The sequence below is a fragment of the Ananas comosus genome, linkage group 9, assembly GCF_001540865.1.
Source record: "Ananas comosus cultivar F153 linkage group 9, ASM154086v1, whole genome shotgun sequence".
Classification (NCBI taxonomy): Eukaryota; Viridiplantae; Streptophyta; class Magnoliopsida; order Poales; family Bromeliaceae; genus Ananas; species Ananas comosus.
Genome location: NC_033629.1, coordinates 4,445,424 through 4,464,817, shown reverse-complemented (window position 1 = coordinate 4,464,817; position 19,394 = coordinate 4,445,424). Strand labels below are relative to the sequence as shown.

Below are 19,394 nucleotides of genomic sequence, written 5' to 3'. Positions count from 1 at the left end.
GCTCAAATTAAAATGGTCCAAATAATCGAAAGGTCCTGTTAAATGATCCAGTAACTTATAGTTTTTAGATGTGGGTCCAAATAATCAAAAGGTCCTGTTAAATGATCCAGTAACTTATAGTTTTTAGATGTGGGCAATTTCTCTTATTATTGTTTTTTTTTTTCCGAATAAAGTCGTGAATGCAAATAGTGGGTGTGAGGAAATTGTCAGATGTCTTTGTACGAAGTCTCTAATTTTGAGAAGAACAAGAGACTTTGAAAAAAAAAAATCTCTCGAATACTTGAAACATGCAATGCAGAAAAGGCCGATAAAGTAACAGACAACGATTACATAAATTTTTTCACCAATTATTCATTTATTCTTAAGATCACAACCATATAATTATTCAACAGGCATACTGGCTACTGCACAAACAAATAATATATAGTAAATAATACAAAATAATTAATTTTAAGAATCAATAGACAAATTAATCAAACATCGTAAGAGTTAATTAATTAGTTCCCGAACTTGGACTTGAAGAGATTGATCACACTCTGATCAACCTGGAAAGTCTTGGTGAGCACATCATTCGGGATCGCCGGCGTCGACCCGAACAGCGTGAACGGCGCCAACACGACGCCCGGCAGCTGGCTGTCGAACGCCGTGATCACCACCGCATTCCCCGTCCCGACGTTGAACTGGAAGTGAACCAGCCCCCTCGGGATCACGAAGCTCTCGCCGGCTTTCACAGTCTTGGAGTAGAACGCGTTGGCGGTGCTGACGAAGCCGACCAGCACCTCTCCTTGGAGGATGAATCCGAGCTCGGTGGCGCGCGGGTGGCTGTGGAGCGGGTTGATGCCGCCAGGGACCAAGTCGACCCGGTTCATGGAGAGGCCGAGCGTGTTGAGGCCGGGGAAGTTTGCGACGTTGGCCTGGGTGATGTTGGACCCGAACATGTTGTTGGTGTTACCCGGGGCGGACAGGCCTGAGAAGAAGAAGTCGTCGGAGACGACGGAGGATGTCGGCTTGCAGGGAAAGCCGTCGACGGTTATGTCGGTCGCCTGGAGGTTGGCGACGCAGAAGTCCTGCAGAGGGTCGGGATCAGCGCGGCAAGAGGAGATGATCAGGAATACGGTGGCGAAAAGGATAAGGAGCGATCCTGGTTTGGAATTGGAGTACTCCATTGTTTAACTGGGGAGATGTTCTGATGTTTTTGAGATGAGAGGATGCAGCAGAGCGATCTTTATATATATATAGTGGTAACTAATTAAGATACATGCATGATGCAAGTGGTTTGAAGAGTTCAGAGGGTGCTCAAACAATTAACTTTCTTTTCCATTGACTATTCTCCTCATAATCAGGCAAAAATAAAACGCGGACCGAAAATCTGAAGTAGAAAAAATTATTAAATTGTCGGATTCAAATAAAATAGAAGATTAGATACATGAATTCAAGATGTTTAAAAAACCAGATAGTTTAATCAAAATATACTATAGTTTAGATAAGTTTCACACTTTTTTACTGTTGGAAATAATAGGCAGCGGAAACTTACAAACCGGATAGCCAACGTATCCGGGAACCGGAATCGGATCGGGTTGCTTGTTTTACAAGCCTTCTTGGATCGTTCTTGTCTCGATGCTTCTGGATCTCCCACGTTTCTCGTCTTCTTCCACGCGTACGCCTTACGTCACGGAACGGATCGCCTTACGTCACGGATGCCAATCGGAGAGAGCTACCAGAGTCCTCTCCTATGTCCACACCCTAAAACCCCGGGAACGTAGGTGGAAATCCCAGAGAGGAAGAGGAGAGAGAAGAAGGAAGATTTTCTGGATTCTCGAATTAGATCGTATTCGATCGTCTCTTCTACGGGAGAAAACGGGGGCGTATATATAAAATAACGGAACCCCTAAATATCCTGAATCTCCTATAGATTAGGATAAGGATTGGGATATTTATTAACATATAATAAATATCCATTATAAGATATGTTTCTTAACTGATAAGGGTATATATTTACAAAAGATTAATTTCAAAATTTATTCATGACTTTTGAATTGAGAACAATTCAACATGCACTAAGTTGTTTTGATAGGCCTAGCATATCAATACAAATGGCAAACATGGACACGTACTCATGAACTCTAACGAGAGGGTTAGGGACGACTCTGATACCATATTATCAAAAATCAATCTAATTAAAAATGACTCATAAACTCCTTAATAAGTTTTATTATATAGATCTAGCTGTAATCTGTTATGAGTAAGTCGGCTCTTCCGCCGTGTAATGTGGTTTTGTGTTTCCACTGCAGAAGATTAATTAAAGCTAGATTCACGTAATAGACAATATATATATGCATGTCAATGCTCCAATTCAAGCATTGCTGCCAGAAAAAGTTGAATTTTCTACTGCATGCATGTCTTAATTGAGATAAATATGTGGGATAGTCCTTCATTTATTCTTAACAAACAATGATAACTTTTTTTTAAGTGCAAAGAAAGAGTCTTTACCAATAAAGCTGTCATTGCCTAAGACTGATTCAAATCATCCTTCTTGAGATGAGATGCATCATTAATTACGACAACAGTTTGATTAATTCTTGTTGAATAAAATTGATTAAAAATTAGCAGTTTAGATTTTTGGAATAATTAGTTATCTTACAGAAACTCTTGAGTTTGAACCCACCAAAACTCTTTTATTTTAATCTATACATTTATACATGTTCGCCATGTTTTTGACAGCTTGAATAATGATGACAAGAAAATCAGAAGAAAATTCTATATAAAACCTAAAAATTATCAAAATCATTCATTAAAATTACAAATATTCATTAAAATAGATATTTAAGTCATATTTTGGGTGGACTAATCGTATATATTATAGGAAATTTGATGATTTTACTAAAAATTGAGAATATTTATTGTATTGACAATTTTTGGAGGATTTTCATATAATTAGAGCTTGAAGGAAGGGCACATATGAAATTAATCATATTAATTATTGTTTATTATGTGTTTGTGTTATTATTGGGATAGAGTTTATAAGGAAACACTTACAGAAAATTTCGTAGGTCGCAATTGAATGTCCTTCATCCAATTAAGTTTTTCAATTACCACCGTCAAACTAAAAAATAAATTTTTAATTACAAACACATAATTTTGTGAAGAATCCAAATTAAATATACTAACTTGATGAAGGACACCTAACTACCATCTGGAAAATTCTATGAGAGAGCTACATTTTATATAAAACTTTTGTGTTTTATTGCCTTATGGCATTTGTAGTACTGTACAATAAAGCAAAATGAGTATAGCCCAAGTGGCGTACGTTACTCTTCAATAGTATATTAGTACTAATAATTAGACATAAAAATTTTGAGCTAATGATTTGAACCTAATAAGTTATTACTGCTAATATATAGTCCGTCATGTTACATTTGGTATCAAAGCTATATTACTAGTGCAAGCCGAAAGATTAGTCTGATGAGTCTAACATCACTTGATAATTTTGGGCTACGAGTTCGATTGGGTCAGCCGAGCATATTAAAGCTGTGTGTTGGGCCCAATGAGGACAACCCTAATTGAGGAAAGGTGGACATATCATCAAAATATATCGTACATCAGTACTAATAATTTGATTTAAGTATTTTGGATTAGTGATTGGAGTCTATGTCACGCCTAGGGCTATAGCGAAATCCTTCGGGTGCGCTAATAGACCCGTCATATGCATGAGGACGCACTTGGCACATACGAAGCGTTCACAAACATCGATCCTATTCAAATACAAGTAAAAGGAATGTGTATCATATAAACATGTATTAGAGTCTATCAACATCAATAAAATATAGCAATAATTGTACATATTACATCCATATAGTCCAAAATGAAACTATATATGTACAATCACCCACCGGCATCGCTAATAAAATATATATATACAATCTGCTACATACAAAAATATACACTAGTGGTTCTCCTTTAACACGTCTATATCTGGGTGGGAGACGTTATATAGCTCACAATCACCTTATCTTGATCAGACCCTAAAAAAAAAAAAAACAAAAACAGGGAATGAAAATTATTGAATAGCCGTCCCTAGTGGGTACGTTACATTCAACGACAATGAAGAACTACACTACTAACTCTACTAGAGGCAATAATAGTAAACCGAATAATAAAAATAGTAGGATATAATTGAGTTGAAAGTAAAATAAACTACCATACATCTAAAATTATACGTACACCAGAAAGCAGCAAATCAGATATCACATCCATCAACTAGATAACTGAATAAGCAATGCTGTGTAAGCGAATCATTTCGACGAACTCATTAGTCCGGTTAAGCCTGCCCCTCCCTCATGCTTGGTCCCCTCCTGCAGGTCGTCCATCAACTTGCAAGCAATCTAACACATTTATATCAGCCGTCAGCCTCTAGGGGGATACTAGAGGGGCGCGACCTCACTGAATATCATGTTGCATATGTCAAGCACAATTTGACTTATGCAGCCTATAGTAAAATGCGATGATCAAAAGATGATAACAGTACTGTCAAGTGCCCTCTGGCACTATAATCTCCTATTTCACTGCCTACTGCTGTCTAACTGCCTCTAGACCTTTTCTTAATTTTCAGTAAAATAGTACACAATCAGCATACATAAGATAATCACAGATAATAAAAAAATAACCATGCATGCATCTATATAACTCATCTCACTAATTAATAGCACTAAACTATATATAGGATCTCCTCAGATGAGCAGTTGAACCGGAAGAATTAATAGATGGCCAGCAATCAAGACGCCGGTTATTCATTAAGTAGACAGCAAATACAATAATGACATATAGGTACGTAACAAATACAAATTTCACTGTAGCACGAATGTGCTACTACACTAATTAATAATTAGATGATCCTGAAAATTTAGACTTCAATAGATTGATCACATTCTGATCAACCTGGAATGTCTTGGTCAGCACATCATTTGGGATAGCCGGCGTCGACCCGAACAGCGTGAACGGCGCCAACACGACGCCCGGCAGCTGGCTGTTGAACGCCGTGATCACCACCGCGTTCCCCGTCCCGACGTTGTACTGGAAGTGAACCAGCCCCCTCGGGATCACGAAGTTCTCGCCGGCTTTCAAAGTCTTGGAGTAGAACGCGTTGGCGGTGCTGACGAAGCCGACCAGCACCTCCCCCTGGATGACTAACCCGAGCTCGGTGGAGCGCGGGTGGCTGTGGAGGGGGTTGATGCCGCCGGGGACCAAGTCGACCCGGTTCATGGAGAGGCCGAGCGTGTTGAGGCCGGGGAAGCTCGCGACGTTGCCCTGGGTGACGTTCGAGCCGAACATGTTGTTGGTGTTGCCCGGGGCGGACAGGCCCGAGAAGAAGAAGTCATCGGAGACGACGGAGGATGTCGGCTTGCAGGGAAAGCCGTCGACGGTTATGTCGGTCGCCTGGAGGTTGGCGACACAGAAGTCCTGCAGGGGGTCGGGGTCGGCGCGGCAAGAAGAGATGATCAGGAAGATCGTCGCCGTGACTAGGAAGAGTGATCCTGCAGGTTTGGAACTGGAGTACGCCATGGTTTATGTGCAATTTGTTTTGCTTGTTCGTGGTGAAAGGGAGGATGATAGGTGGTTCTTCTTATATAGTAGTAATTAAGATGTACATGCATGCTTATGATTTTATAGGCGTAGTTAATTTGAACTCTGAAGAGTTCAAAAGTCTATCAACTTTGTTCGTTGACTTTGCATTTTTCGTGAACTTTTCCTCCAGATTTAGTGGAGTTGGTAATTTTGTCTTCAGTTGGCTCGGAATTACACATCTTATGTTGAAATATTAAAATTTTGGACTCGGTCATTCCACAATACGTAAGGCACAACTTAAAAAATTCGTAATTAAAGGTCCGAATATATTTACTGTTAATTTTTAAGTCATAAATTTGTCCGTCACAATAAGCAATACTATCGGTATTCTCAAAAAATAGAGTAAACCCTGCACTGTTCAAATATCAGTTTTTTCGCATTACTTTTATCAATAACTTTTTAAATATTCTTGTGTAAATTCCAAAAGTAAAGATAGTTTTCTATACAACAGTGGCATCACATCCATAGTTAGTTAATTCGGATTCGACAAAAATTCGGTACGGATATAATTCGGATAAAATTCGTCTTTTAATTTTTAAATTCGTTAAAAAATACGGTTAAAAAATGGATTCGGTAATTATTCGGATACGTGATTTATACGGATATTATACGTTCACCAATTAAAAATTCGGAATCAAAAATTTGGCTATATAATAAATATATAATAATTAATATACTATATATATTATTATTATAATTTTTATATATAGATTAAATATATTCATATATTAATAATAAACCTTATTAATAATACATAAAATTTAGGCCAATTTACATAAAAAATCCACTTATTTTGGGCTTTTGCAAAATTGGGCCACCTTTTTCGTTTTTGCAGATTCGGTCCGTTTTTTCAGCAAACTAACCAAAATACCCTTATTACTATTTCTCTTTCTTCTTTCTCTCTCCTCTTCGTTTCTTTCGTTCTTTTTTTTTTTCTCGCCGAAAAAAGTAACGAAGGCAGAGGCGGAGGCGGAAACGGTCCGCCTCGCCTCTTACCCTCATGCTCTCGCCCCCGTCCTTACCCTCGCCCACGCACCCCCCACCTTCCTCGCCTCCGACCCCGCCAAGGCCGCGCCGCGACTTTTTCTTTTCTTTTCTTTTCTTTCCCGACTCTCCTCGACCGTCTCCGACGACGACGCCTCTCTCGCTCTTCCCCGCCCTTCTCGCCTCTCCCTCTCCCTCTCCCTCCTTTTCTGTCGCCTCCGACGACGATGCATTTTCGCCGGCGCCGACGCCGACACCGTGGAGGTCACTGCGGCGCTGCAGCCTCGGAGCGGGGGGTCCTTAGCGACGTCCTCACCGGCGCTGTGACTGTTGGCAGAGAGGGTGATAAAAAAAAATTATAGAAAAAACAGAAAAAAAATAAAGATAAAAAATTATATAAAAAGAAGTATGAAGATGAAATTGCATCGTTAACTGCAAAAAAAAATTATAAGTTGCACTACTTAAGATGTAAACTGCAGCTTTAAGATTAAAATTACACTCTTTAAACGAAAATTACACTCTTTGAGAAATATTTACACTGTTTCTTTTCTTATTGCACTCTTTCAGATGTAAACTGGATCCATTAAGATAAAAATTACACTATTTAAACGCAAGTTGCACTGTTTCTCCTCTTGTTGCACCATTTTTTCTCTTGTTACACAGTTTTTATCTTAAACTGCACCCCTTTAAGAGATATTTATACTGTTTCTCCTCTTGTTGCACTGTTTCTTCTCTTGTTGCATCATTTCTCCTCATGTTGCATCATTTCTCCTCATGTTACACTATTTTTTATCTTAAACTGCACCCCTTTAAGAGATATTTATATTGTTTCTCCTCTTATTGCACTGTTTTTTCTCTTGTTGCACTATTTATCCTCTTGTGCACTGTTATACATGTATATACATGTATGTATATACATGTGTATATCTCTCTCTCTCTCTCTCTCTCTCTCTCTCTAACAAAGGTGGGACCAAGCTTGTTCCCACCCACCCAAATTATTGTTTGGGTACAAAAGGGGGGATAAGTTCTTATCCCCCTCTTGTACCTAATCAAAACATCCTCTAACGCTGCATTTGGATTGGGTACAAGATGGGGGATAAAGCTTTTATCCCTCATCTTGTACCCAAACAAGATTTAATGAGGGTGGGAACCCTAGCGGGTTATCCCAGGGATAACCCGCTTTGGGTAGGACCCAAGATTGGAACAATATTGTTCCAATCCTTATCCCCCTCTCTTGTACCGGGGGCATCTCTGGAAACCCCCGCGCTCCCCTCTACTGTTCCTCTCTTCGCCTTTTTCTCCATCCCTGAAAACCCGCACTCAATAACTCATGACCACTGTTCCTCTTCCTCTCTTCGCCTTCTTCGTGCCTCCTCCCTTCTTCCTCCTCGTGGCTTGTGCGATCTAAAGAGGTGCCTTCTTCGCGGCGTACCCTAGATCCGATGGGCGCACGGCACCGCCTCTGTGGAGAAATTCTCGCGCTTGGTGCCGAACCCTAGATCCGAGGAGAAGAAATCGCCGCGTGGTGCCGAACCCTAGATTTTAGGAGAAATCTGCGCAACCTCGTCTTCTTCTCCGTGCCTCCTCCCTTCTTCTTCCTCGCGGCGTGGTTTTACCCTAGATCTGAGGTTCTTTTTTCGTGCGGAACCCTAGATCTGAGGTTGTCACGCCGCCGCTTCGTGCCGAACCACCCAAACACTATTTCTCAAATTTAAATCCTTACTTTTAAATTTGCCAGTACATTCCCAAATTAATACATATTACAAACAATTTAAAATTAAAAATTGGTTCAACTTCATATTAAAAGAAAGAGGGGTATTTTGGAAATTTTAAATTTCAACTACCCACTATTTCTCATATTTCCAAAAACCATCCAAATACTATTTCTCTTGTTCTTACTTATATTCACATTGTCATCCAAACAAAAAATTACTCTTGTTCTTACAAATATCCATATTTGTATCTATCCATGGAATAACTAGTTCCTACTAATACCCAAACCAACGAAGCCTAACACCCTATTTGGAATGGGTACAAGAGAGGGGGATAAGGGGGTTATCCCCCCTCTTGTACCCAAACATAATTTGGAGGGGCGTGGAACATTTGTTCCACCCCAACCTGGTACAAGGGGGGCCTTGAACAAGTGTTCCAACCAAGGGGTGGAACAAGGGGTGGTAGAAAGAGAGAGAGAGAGAGAGAGAGAGAGATAGATTTTTAATTTTAATTCTAATTTTAATTTCTAAAATTTATAATTTAGTTTTTTAAAATTTAAATTTATAATTTTAAATTATAAATTTTAATGTTTAAATTATAAATTTGATATTTGTAATTTTTAAATTTTAAATTTAATTTTTTAGATTTAAAATTTAAAATTTTATATTTTATATCTTTCAAATTTAAATTTGATCTTAAATTTAAAATTTGATATTTAAAATTTAAATTTTGAAAATTATAAGTTTTAATTTTAATTTCAAATTTTAAAATTTAAAAGTTAAAATTTTTAATTTAAAATTATTAGTTTAAAATGTTAAATTCAATTATAGAGGTAAAATTATTATTTTCTATCTATAACTACAAACTATTCTACCTTATACTCAGATTTTCATCCAAACATAATTTTTCTAGTTCCAGCTTACACTCACATTTTCATCCAAACAAAAAAAAATACCGTTGTTCCTACGAAAATTCATTCTTGTACCTATCCCCGGTATAACTAGTTCTTACTTATACCCGAACCAAACGATGTCTAAAAGAACAAAAAAAAGTGCTCGTAAAATTATGCGCCTAAGCTGATTCAAAAAGAATCCAACTTAGCACACTAACAAAATAAGTTGAAAAATTCAATCCCAATCATTCAACAAATTGGAAGAAAATAGTAATAAACAATTGCACAAATAATGAAACAATTAGGAAAACAAAATGCAAGCATAATCATATATGTCAATCGTTGCAATGACCATTTAACTTTTATTAATTTTATTTTGCACACATTGTAAAGACCAGCCCACTAATACAACTAACTCATTGGAGTGTTAGGTAAGGTTACAGTATGGGTGATGGTTAGCACTTCTATTGAGTGTCGGACTGAGTTAGAGGCCATTTTGGTAGAAAATGGATGCGAGAATGGACTCCGGAGATCAAAGTAAGATTAATTTGTGCTTTTTAAGCCTCTTTAGATGCTCGGGAGTGGTTTAGGGCGCCCGTAAGTGGCGAACTAAGGAGCAGAGGATCCGGATGGTGATTCCAAACTCCTGGATGTATCGTAGGTGGATCCTGATGAGGGAGTCACTGCTCATGCATGCTATGATTTAGATGCCCAAAAGTTATTGTAGCAATTCGAAAAACATAAGGCTGAGTTGAGTGGCGAGCAGTGAGCAGGTGACTTGTAGCAGGACTTTTGGGCGCATAGTCTTGGCGCTTGAAAGTGTGTGGAAGCATCTGCGACAGGTTTGATCGGGTGGCCCATTGCAATGTGCGCGCACCTGAAAGCCTACGGCTATGAAGTTTTGAACTCCCGAAAGTGGGTTCTAAGCGCCTGAATCTCGAATCTTTTGCATTGAAGCTGATTTTGAAATTCTAAGGCCTTTTCTACAAATGTTGCATGTCTATAAATAGACCAGGGTTGTGCCCAGCTGACTTTCTTTCTCACCTAGTTGGTTACTTTGAGCTTCTCTCTTTCTTTTCTTCGTCCACTTTTTCTCCTTTGCTTGGAAGAACTCAGCTTGAGGGAGTGCAGAAGGTGACTGTTCATCTTGTTTTTGTTCTGCTGAGGACCTAGGAGGCATATGTTGTTGAGTGGAGCTTCTCTCTTTCTTTTCTTTGTCCTCTTTTTCTCCTTTGCTTGGAAGAACTCAGATTGAGAGAGTCCAGAAGATGAATGTTCATCTTGTTTATGTTCTGTTAAGGACCTATGAGGCATATGTTGTTGAGTGGTGGAACTTTTACATAGCATTTGGTTCGGGGATGGGTGGAGGGAGGGGGGGTTAAAGGGTGACCCTTATCCCCAGTGAGGAGGATGAGAGTTTTGGTTAGTATTGGAGGTAAGTAGAAGATGAGCTGATGGTATTGATTGGGAATTAATTAGAATTTTACTCTATATATGTTTTCAGTTATGATTTAATAGTTGATATTTTGAGGTTTTCTGGTTGGAACTTTGGTACTATTGAGGAAGAGGGTGTTCGAGCATGTCGTTTCCTTGCCTTTCTTGGAGTACCACCAAGTGGATTTCATGTCGCCGAAAAAGGTAAACTAATCATTATGTCTATTTCTTGTATGATCGATATGCTTGTAATATCTATTAGTATTATTGTGGGAATATCATTATCTAGACATCTTTGTGATCATGCTGAAGAGATCCTATAGTTTTGTACTATTAGTGAGATGAGTTATATACATGTAGGTGCCTCATTATTTTTCTATTATTTGTGATTATCTTATGGATACTGTCTATGTACTATTATACTAAAACTAAGAAAAGGCCAAGGGGCAGTTAGACAACACTAGGCAGTGTAATAGGAGATTATAGTGCTAGAGGGCACTGGACAGTACTGTTATAATCTATTTGATCATCGCATTTTACTATAGGCTACATGAGTCCAATTATGCTTGACATATGAAATATGATACTCAATGGGGTCAGGCCCCTCGAGTTTCCCTCTAGAGGCTGACGGCTAATATAAATATGTTAGACAACCTGGAAGTTGACGGACCACCTGTAAGAGTGGGGACCAAACATGAGGCGGGCGTAGGCTTGGCCGAACTGATGAGTCGGTCAAAATGATTCACTTATACAGCATTGCTTATTCAATTTATCTAGTTGATGCATGTGATATCTAATTTGCTGCTTTCCGGTGTTGCCCTTTTTTTTTGTTATTTTTCATTCAACATCTGATCAAGATAAGGTGATTGTGAGCTATATAACGTCTCCCACCCAGATGTACATGTGCTAAAGGAGGCCTACTAATGTATATTTTTGTATTTAGCAGACATGACATGGACTCCAATCACTCATCCAAAATGCTTAAATCAAATTATTAGTTGTCACGCCGATTACTACGTTTTCTCGGGTACGCTAACAGACCCGCCTTATACATAGAAATTTTTCGTGTATACGAAACGATAGCCATACCTGCAAACAGATAGGAGCTACAACAAGAAATACAGAGCTGCTAAAACTTGAACATAATATATATATATATATATATATATATATATATATATATATATATATATATATATATAAACATTAGAGGGTCCACTGTACATACAAAAACCAACAGCACAATCTCGCTCCAGCGAGTACGACTAACCATAACAGTATGTACATGGCAAGATCTAGATCGCGACTCTAGTACAAAAACCAGGAAAGGAGCGACTCTAGCTCGCGACTCCCTTGCCTCGGTCAGAATCCACAGCAGCAGCAGCAATGGACGGCTCTACAAAAAGGTGGCAACAATTGGGTGTGAGAACTACTGCAAAACAGAGTAGTCCTCAGTGGGTACCACCGACCCCAACGACACACCCACTAAGTTTACAGTAAGGTGTGCAAAGGATAGTAAAGTAAACTAGAAGTCACTCTACAGATATATGCTACTGAACTGCTGCCATCCAACCATGCTCTCTGTAGACATAGAAATGCATCACTAGCTACACTGTGACCCAATCTCAAGAGACTGTTGATTGGCCCGTCCAGCTTGTATCCAAACTACACCGCACACCACCCACGAGGGTAGCCGGTCCAAGAAATTGCCCAAACGGGACTGCTGTGATATCAATGCAAGTAAAGCCTCACTCCGAAGCGGCACTCGTGGGAGCGATCCAACCGAGTATGCAAGCATGTCTCTGTCAAGCTTAATCAGGCTCACACAGACTATAGTCAATACAAATGGGTCAAACTAATCTAACAACCAAGGTTTACATGCCCTCGGCACAATCTGAGGCAAGATGTAAACATCTCATGCCCTCGGCACAATCTGAGGCAAGATGTAAACATCTCATGCCCTCGTCAGCCCCGACGGCACTCGATAGCACAGAACAGTTTAAACTTCACTGTAAAATTGTAAGGACTGAGATTTTTTACAGTGCAACTAAACTCTCTGTTGACGATGTTTATGTGTGTAATCTAATTACATAAGCACTCGTCAAGTTTCAGGAGAAAATGAGCTAAAACGGAGAAGTTACGCGATTATTAGTTTTCACTTAAGTGAATAGTAACTCCGATTTTCCGGAGAAACCATGGAGTAGAGTAGGCTTCTGGCGCGTATCGGACTCCGTTCTTAGCGGTCCAATAGCTCGTTTCGACCGGTTCAGCTGTTCTGGAACTAATGGCACTGACGGATTTTGAGTTTGACGCACGGATTTCGAGAAAATCCAAAAATACATATTNTGTTTGTACTTTTGTACTCGTGTGACGCCGTGCAAGTACAGGGGAGACTCTGTCCGTGTGAACAGTGGATTTCCTGTATTTGTGGCGGATCTGGCATACTCTGGGGTCAGGTTTTCAAAAAAAAAAAAATTCAAACGCTTTTCCGCTGTATTTCAAACAAAAAGGGGACCCCGGGGCGTGACAAAAATGAGCTCGGCTCCTCAGTACGAGCATAACCTCGGCCTACATTAATCTAAGTATCCACCACGCACTAACAACGGTGATACAATAATAAAATTAGCTCCTGAAGCTAAATCTGTTAACAATTCGAAAGTAACAGTGTATGTTTAACTTGTTTTCTCCTAAGTCAAATCCCAGTTCACCATATAAAACTCATCTAAAATTATCAGACGATGCTCCAAATTCAGATTTCATAAAACATGCAAATCTAAGAATTCGAGCTACTAAACATGATAATCAATATAAGAAAACACATGCTGACACTCTTAGGAGGAATTCCGACGATTTCGGAAAACATTAACCCACTTCCAACGCTTGTCCAACACCGGCTAGAAGTCGATAGAAGCAACCCCGCGCTAGCTCGACCTCCAACAGCTCAACCGGAATCAACCACGGTGCCCGCGCAACCTTCCAAAGCTCCGAGGAACGAAATGAGGTCGACTCTCACCTTCTCAATGAACGGGGTATACAAGCTAGAGAGAGAAAAAGAGGAGAAGTTAACCATGTTCTCCAAGCTCCCAGAACCTATATACAAGTTGGGGGGTCGGTTGGAAATATCGTCACAACAAAATGACCAAAAGACCCCTTACCAACTCAAATCTGCCGACTGGGTACCGGTACTCAACTTGGGTACCGGTACCCGGCACTCAGCCAACAAACCCGCACGCGCTGTGTACCTGTACTAACCCGATGAAGTACCGGTACCCGGTCCTAGTACCGGTACTCACCAATAGGTACCGGTACTCGACGCCAATCTGCTCGAACCCAAGAGCAACAACTCAAGTAATCCCTCTGTGGGGTACCGGTACACCTCTCACGTACCGATACTCAACACTCGAAATCCTGCTTTTGCAAATTTCAGTGTTCGAACTCCAACTCTCACAGCTCTGAGTCTATTTTCGCGTCTATTTCGCGTCAAAACGCCTCTGACTCGTTTCGATACTCTACAAATGTATCGACAAGCCACTAATGCTGCAGTCAGTCCGATAGCTAACCCCAGAGAGACTACATTAGTACTGATGTACGATATATTTGGGTGATATGTCCACCTTTCCTCGGTTAGGCTTGTCCTCGTTGGACCCAACACATAGCTTTAACATGCTCGGCTGACCCAAACAAACACATAGTCCAAAATCATCAAGTGATATTAGACTCATCGCACTACTCTTTCGGCTCGCACTAGTAGCATAGCTTTGATACCAAATGTAACATGACGGACTATTAGCATTAATAACTTATTAGATTCAAACCATTAGCCCAAAATTTTTAAGTCTAATTATTGGTATTCAGCGAACTACCCACTCAACCCTTGGAGACCACTATCATCCTAATCACACATTTTTTCATCCAATAGCCGAAAATCTAATAATACCATTGACTTGATACTATTAATAAGTAGTGCTTCTATACTTGTTATTTTTCGCTACCTTTCATTCACTCCTTTTTAATGGCTCAAATTTTATTTTTTTATAAAATTGTGACATGCAATAGCATGTCACTTTGGGAGGGGTACCAATTACTAGGTATCTCAAAGAAGGGTATTTTTTCTTTTAATACATGAATAATTTAGTAATTTTATCTTTACTATATTATCAAAATCTTTATTTTCTCTTTGTTTCCTTTTTGTCTCTCTTTGTTTCCTTACAAATTCAATTCGTAATGAACTAAAATTTAAAAAATTGACTAAAAACTGAAAAATTTTAAAGGTAAGATCAAAATCAATTTAATAAATCAAATTAATTAGACTAATCAAATTGATAAAATATACAAATAGCTAGCTTAGATTTGTTCAATATAAATTTATTTAATTTATCTATATTTCTAATTTTGTTTACTCTAGTAAAATTTTATGGTGGAGATTTATTATAAGCTTAAAATTTAAATTATATAATCTAAATTTATTTATTTGTAAGTTTAAATTGCACTATACTATTTAGATTTATTGGGGGTTTCTGTATACTTTTTAGGTTCTAAAACTTCAAATTTATTTTGCTTTCAAGTTATATTTTAAATTACAACATGATCTTATAATTTTAAAAGATCAATTTTAACTATTGAAATTTGAATTAATTTTTCCCATACAATTCTATTCTAAGAAAAAATTTGAATTANTTTTTTAAATAGTGATAAAGAATTAATATCTAAATTAGAAAAATTATTAAATTTTTTTAAATATAATAAATATGTTGAAATTAAATATTTGCCCACATTCATTTTTTAAAATTAGCAATACAAAATTAATATCTAAATAAACAAGAGGAATTCATAATTTTGTTAAACATATTAAATATGTTAAATTTAAATAGTGATATAAAATTAATGTCTAAAGTAGAAAATTCTAAAATCTTTTTAACATATTAAAAACATTTAATTTATTGTTTTTTTATCTACATTCAAATTTTTGTAAATAAGTGATACAAAATTAATGCCTAAACTATAGGAATTTAAAAGTTTCTTAAACATATTAAATATGTTGAATTAAAATATTTATCAACATTACAAAAATTTTTAAATAGTAATACAAATTAAATTCATCTAACTAAAATTTAAATTTTTAATTTTAAATATTCAATATTTAATATTTAAATTCAACGTATTTACAAATAGAACTATTTCTAAAATTTCTATAATATAATTAATGCCTAAATTTGAGAAACACTAAAATTTTTAAAATTAATGCCTATATTAATGCCTAAATTTAGGTAATCAATCAATTCCTCAAATTAGTGCAAATTAATGCGTAAATTTAGGATATCGGTTTTTTTACTCTTGATAATTTATAGATTTTTCTCTTGATTTTCTTGTCATCGTTCAAGCTGTCGAAAAACGGATGATCACGAATAAATATATATCGATTAGAACCAAAAAAAAAATGGTGAGATTCAAACTCAAGAGTTTCTATAAGACAACTAATTATTCCAAAAATCTAAACTACTAATTTTTAATTAATTTTATTCAACAAGAATTAATCAAACTGTTGTCGTAATTAATGATGCATCTCATCTCAAGAAGGATAATTTGAATCAGTCTTATTCCAAAAATCTAAACTGCTAATTTTTAATTAGGTAATGTTTGCTTTATTGGTAACGACTGATTCTTTGTACTAAAAAAAGTTGTCATAAGTAGCCCACATATTTATCTCAATTAATTGAGACAAACAGTAGAGAAAATTCAACATTTTTTTAAAAACAATGTTTGAATTGGAGCATTGACCATTGTTACCTATTACGTAAATCTAGCTTTAATTAATCTTCTGCAGTGGAAACACAAAACCACATTACACGGCGGAAGAGCCGACTTACTCATAAAATTAAGCTAGATCTAATAAATAAAACTTATTAAGAGATTATGAGTCATTTTTAATTAGATTGATTTTTTGAATAATATGGTATCAGAGTCGGTCCCTAACCCCCACCATTAGAGGTCATGAATATGTGTCCCATGTTTGCCATTTTGTGCCATGTACATTTTATTTTGAAAAAAAGATAACGTATCATCCGCTTCATTCAATAAAAAAAATGAATTAGGCTACATAAGTACGACAATAGGACCCTGGAAAAAAGCAACAAACGGCAAACAAAGAGCAAAAAATCAAAACCAAAATAAAAAATAAAAACAAACTGCATGCCTTCAGCTACTACAGTGATCTTTCCAAAATACTCTTAAATTATGGATTTTGCTTAGAATACGGTCTAATAGTGTTTTCCAAATTTTGAAATATTATGATATTTCTCTCCAACCACACAAGCCGCCAAACCGCTAGCATCCGTCAAAGTTTTTCCTCTTTTTGTGCGATATATTTTCGTCTATTACATTATACACAAATTCGTTTGTTGGGCCTATCAAAACCACGTATACATTATCTTTTTAAAATCTTGAATTCATGTATATATTTTGATTAAACTATCTGGTTTTTTAAACATCTTGAATTCATGTATCTAATCTTCTATTTTATTTGAATCGGACAATTTGATAATTTTTTCTACTTCAGATTTTTGGTCCGCGTTTTATTTTTGCCTGCTTACCTAGAGTATCGGTCGTAATTTCCATAGCTATATTTTTATTAAAGTAAATCATAGATCCAAATTAGTTACAAATTAAGTGGAAAAGTTATTAAATGCTAAAATTAACGACATGTACAGTTTAAGCACAAATTAAATATTAATTTGCCCGATCAAAATGGATAATCATGGGAACAATAGACTTTGTTCCCATTTCCAACAACTACGTACGGGACTGATTCCACACAATAACACAGAGTCATTATATTTCATTATTGTAGACATATATACCATTTTTGTTGAAATATTCATACATTATATGTTGCTTAGTCATTATTATGAGGAGAATAGTCAATGCAAAAGAAAGTTAATTGTTTGAGCACCCTCTGAACTCTTCAAACCACTTTCACCATGCATGCATGTATCTTAATTAGTTACCACTGTATATATATATAAAGATCGCTCTGCTGCATCCTCTCATCTCAAAAACATCAGAACATCTCCCCAGTTAAACAATGGAGTACTCCAATTCCAAACCAAGATCGCTCCTTATCCTTTTCGCCACCGTATTCCTGATCATCTCCTCTTGCCGCGCTGATCCCGACCCTCTGCAGGACTTCTGCGTCGCCAACCTCCAGGCGACCGACATAACCGTCGACGGCTTTCCCTGCAAGCCGACATCCTCCGTCGTCTCCGACGACTTCTTCTTCTCAGGCCTGTCCGCCCCGGGTAACACCAACAACATGTTCGGGTCCAACATCACCCAGGCCAACGTCGCAAACTTCCCCGGCCTCAACACGCTCGGCCTCTCCATGAACCGGGTCGACTTGGTCCCCGGCGGCATCAACCCGCTCCACAGCCACCCGCGCGCCACCGAGCTCGGATTCATCCTCCAAGGAGAGGTGCTGGTCGGCTTCGTCAGCACCGCCAACGCGTTCTACTCCAAGACTGTGAAAGCCGGCGAGAGCTTCGTGATCCCGAGGGGGCTGGTTCACTTCCAGTTCAACGTCGGGACGGGGAATGCGGTGGTGATCACGGCGTTCGACAGCCAGCTGCCGGGCGTCGTGTTGGCGCCGTTCACGCTGTTCGGGTCGACGCCGGCGATCCCGAATGATGTGCTCACCAAGACTTTCCAGGTTGATCAGAGTGTGATCAATCTCTTGAAGTCCAAATTTTCAGGATCAACTAATTATTAATTAGTTGAATAGCAAATTGCTACAATAAAATTTGTATTTGTTACCTATATGACATTTATTGTATTTGTTGCCTATTTAATTAACAAATAAATGATGTCCTCATTGCCAGGCATCTATTCTTTGTGCTCAACTATTCGTCTATTCGTAAAATGCTTTTTTTTTTTTGAGAGAGAGATAGGTAGCACGCTACCCGCTTCGTTTATTTCATTTAGAATTAAACTTAGCTGTAAATGTGAATCAACTAGGATTCGAACTTGGGTCTCGGGTACCAACCACCAAGCCCTTTGCCACTTTCTCTAAGGACGGCCGGTGTCTATTCGTAAAATGCTAAGCCTGTAAAGTTTGACCTAGTAAGTGTTTACTCATCTAAATATTTATTAATATAAAAAACGGTAAATTGTACTTTGGTCCTCAAACTATGAGGCGTGTGACACATATATTTTCAAACTTTAATTTGTTTCAATTTGCAGTTTGAATCTTCTGAATTGTTATGATCAAATTCCACAATCCAATTTAGTTAGATAATTAAATATCGATAAGTTATTGATATATTAGTGATGTGAAAGTATTATGATTGGTAATGTGATAGTAATTAAGATGCACGGTATATTACCTTTAAATCAACAATTTGTCAAAATTTAGAAAACTAAATTGGGCTATGTGGCTTGATTGCAATAATTTAGAAAGTTTGCTAAAAATTACAATAAATGAAAGTTTAAGACCAAAGTATCACACGTACTTCATAATTTGAGGACCAAAAGTGTAATTTACCCTATAAAAACTATCAAAATATTCTCATAGTAAATTTGTAGTAACTTTTTGTTGCCGTGTACATTTGTGAATTTATTTAAAATGGATTTTGTCGAATTCACCGTAAAAGAGGGGATATTTCAAGTTGAAAACTCAATTAGTCAATTAGATTCTAGCTTAATTTGCTTAATTAGTTCTACTTTCCTCCCCTTCTCCAACGGACTATGCCTTGATCAA

At 37.5% G+C, this 19,394-nt stretch overlaps 3 protein-coding genes across 3 annotated transcripts; 1 reads left to right on the top strand and 2 right to left on the bottom strand.

Moving 5' to 3' along the window:
* Positions 360–1,182, bottom strand: LOC109715740 (germin-like protein 3-8). Its single transcript, XM_020240881.1, has one exon. It carries the CDS (start codon positions 1,164–1,166, stop codon positions 498–500), a length of 669 nt encoding a protein of 222 aa, XP_020096470.1. The 5' UTR covers positions 1,167–1,182; the 3' UTR covers positions 360–497.
* LOC109715731 (germin-like protein 3-8) lies at positions 4,773–5,574 on the bottom strand. Its single transcript, XM_020240869.1, has one exon. It carries the CDS (start codon positions 5,557–5,559, stop codon positions 4,876–4,878), a length of 684 nt encoding a protein of 227 aa, XP_020096458.1. The 5' UTR covers positions 5,560–5,574; the 3' UTR covers positions 4,773–4,875.
* LOC109715725 (germin-like protein 3-8) lies at positions 17,710–18,517 on the top strand. Its single transcript, XM_020240857.1, has one exon. It carries the CDS (start codon positions 17,727–17,729, stop codon positions 18,405–18,407), a length of 681 nt encoding a protein of 226 aa, XP_020096446.1. The 5' UTR covers positions 17,710–17,726; the 3' UTR covers positions 18,408–18,517.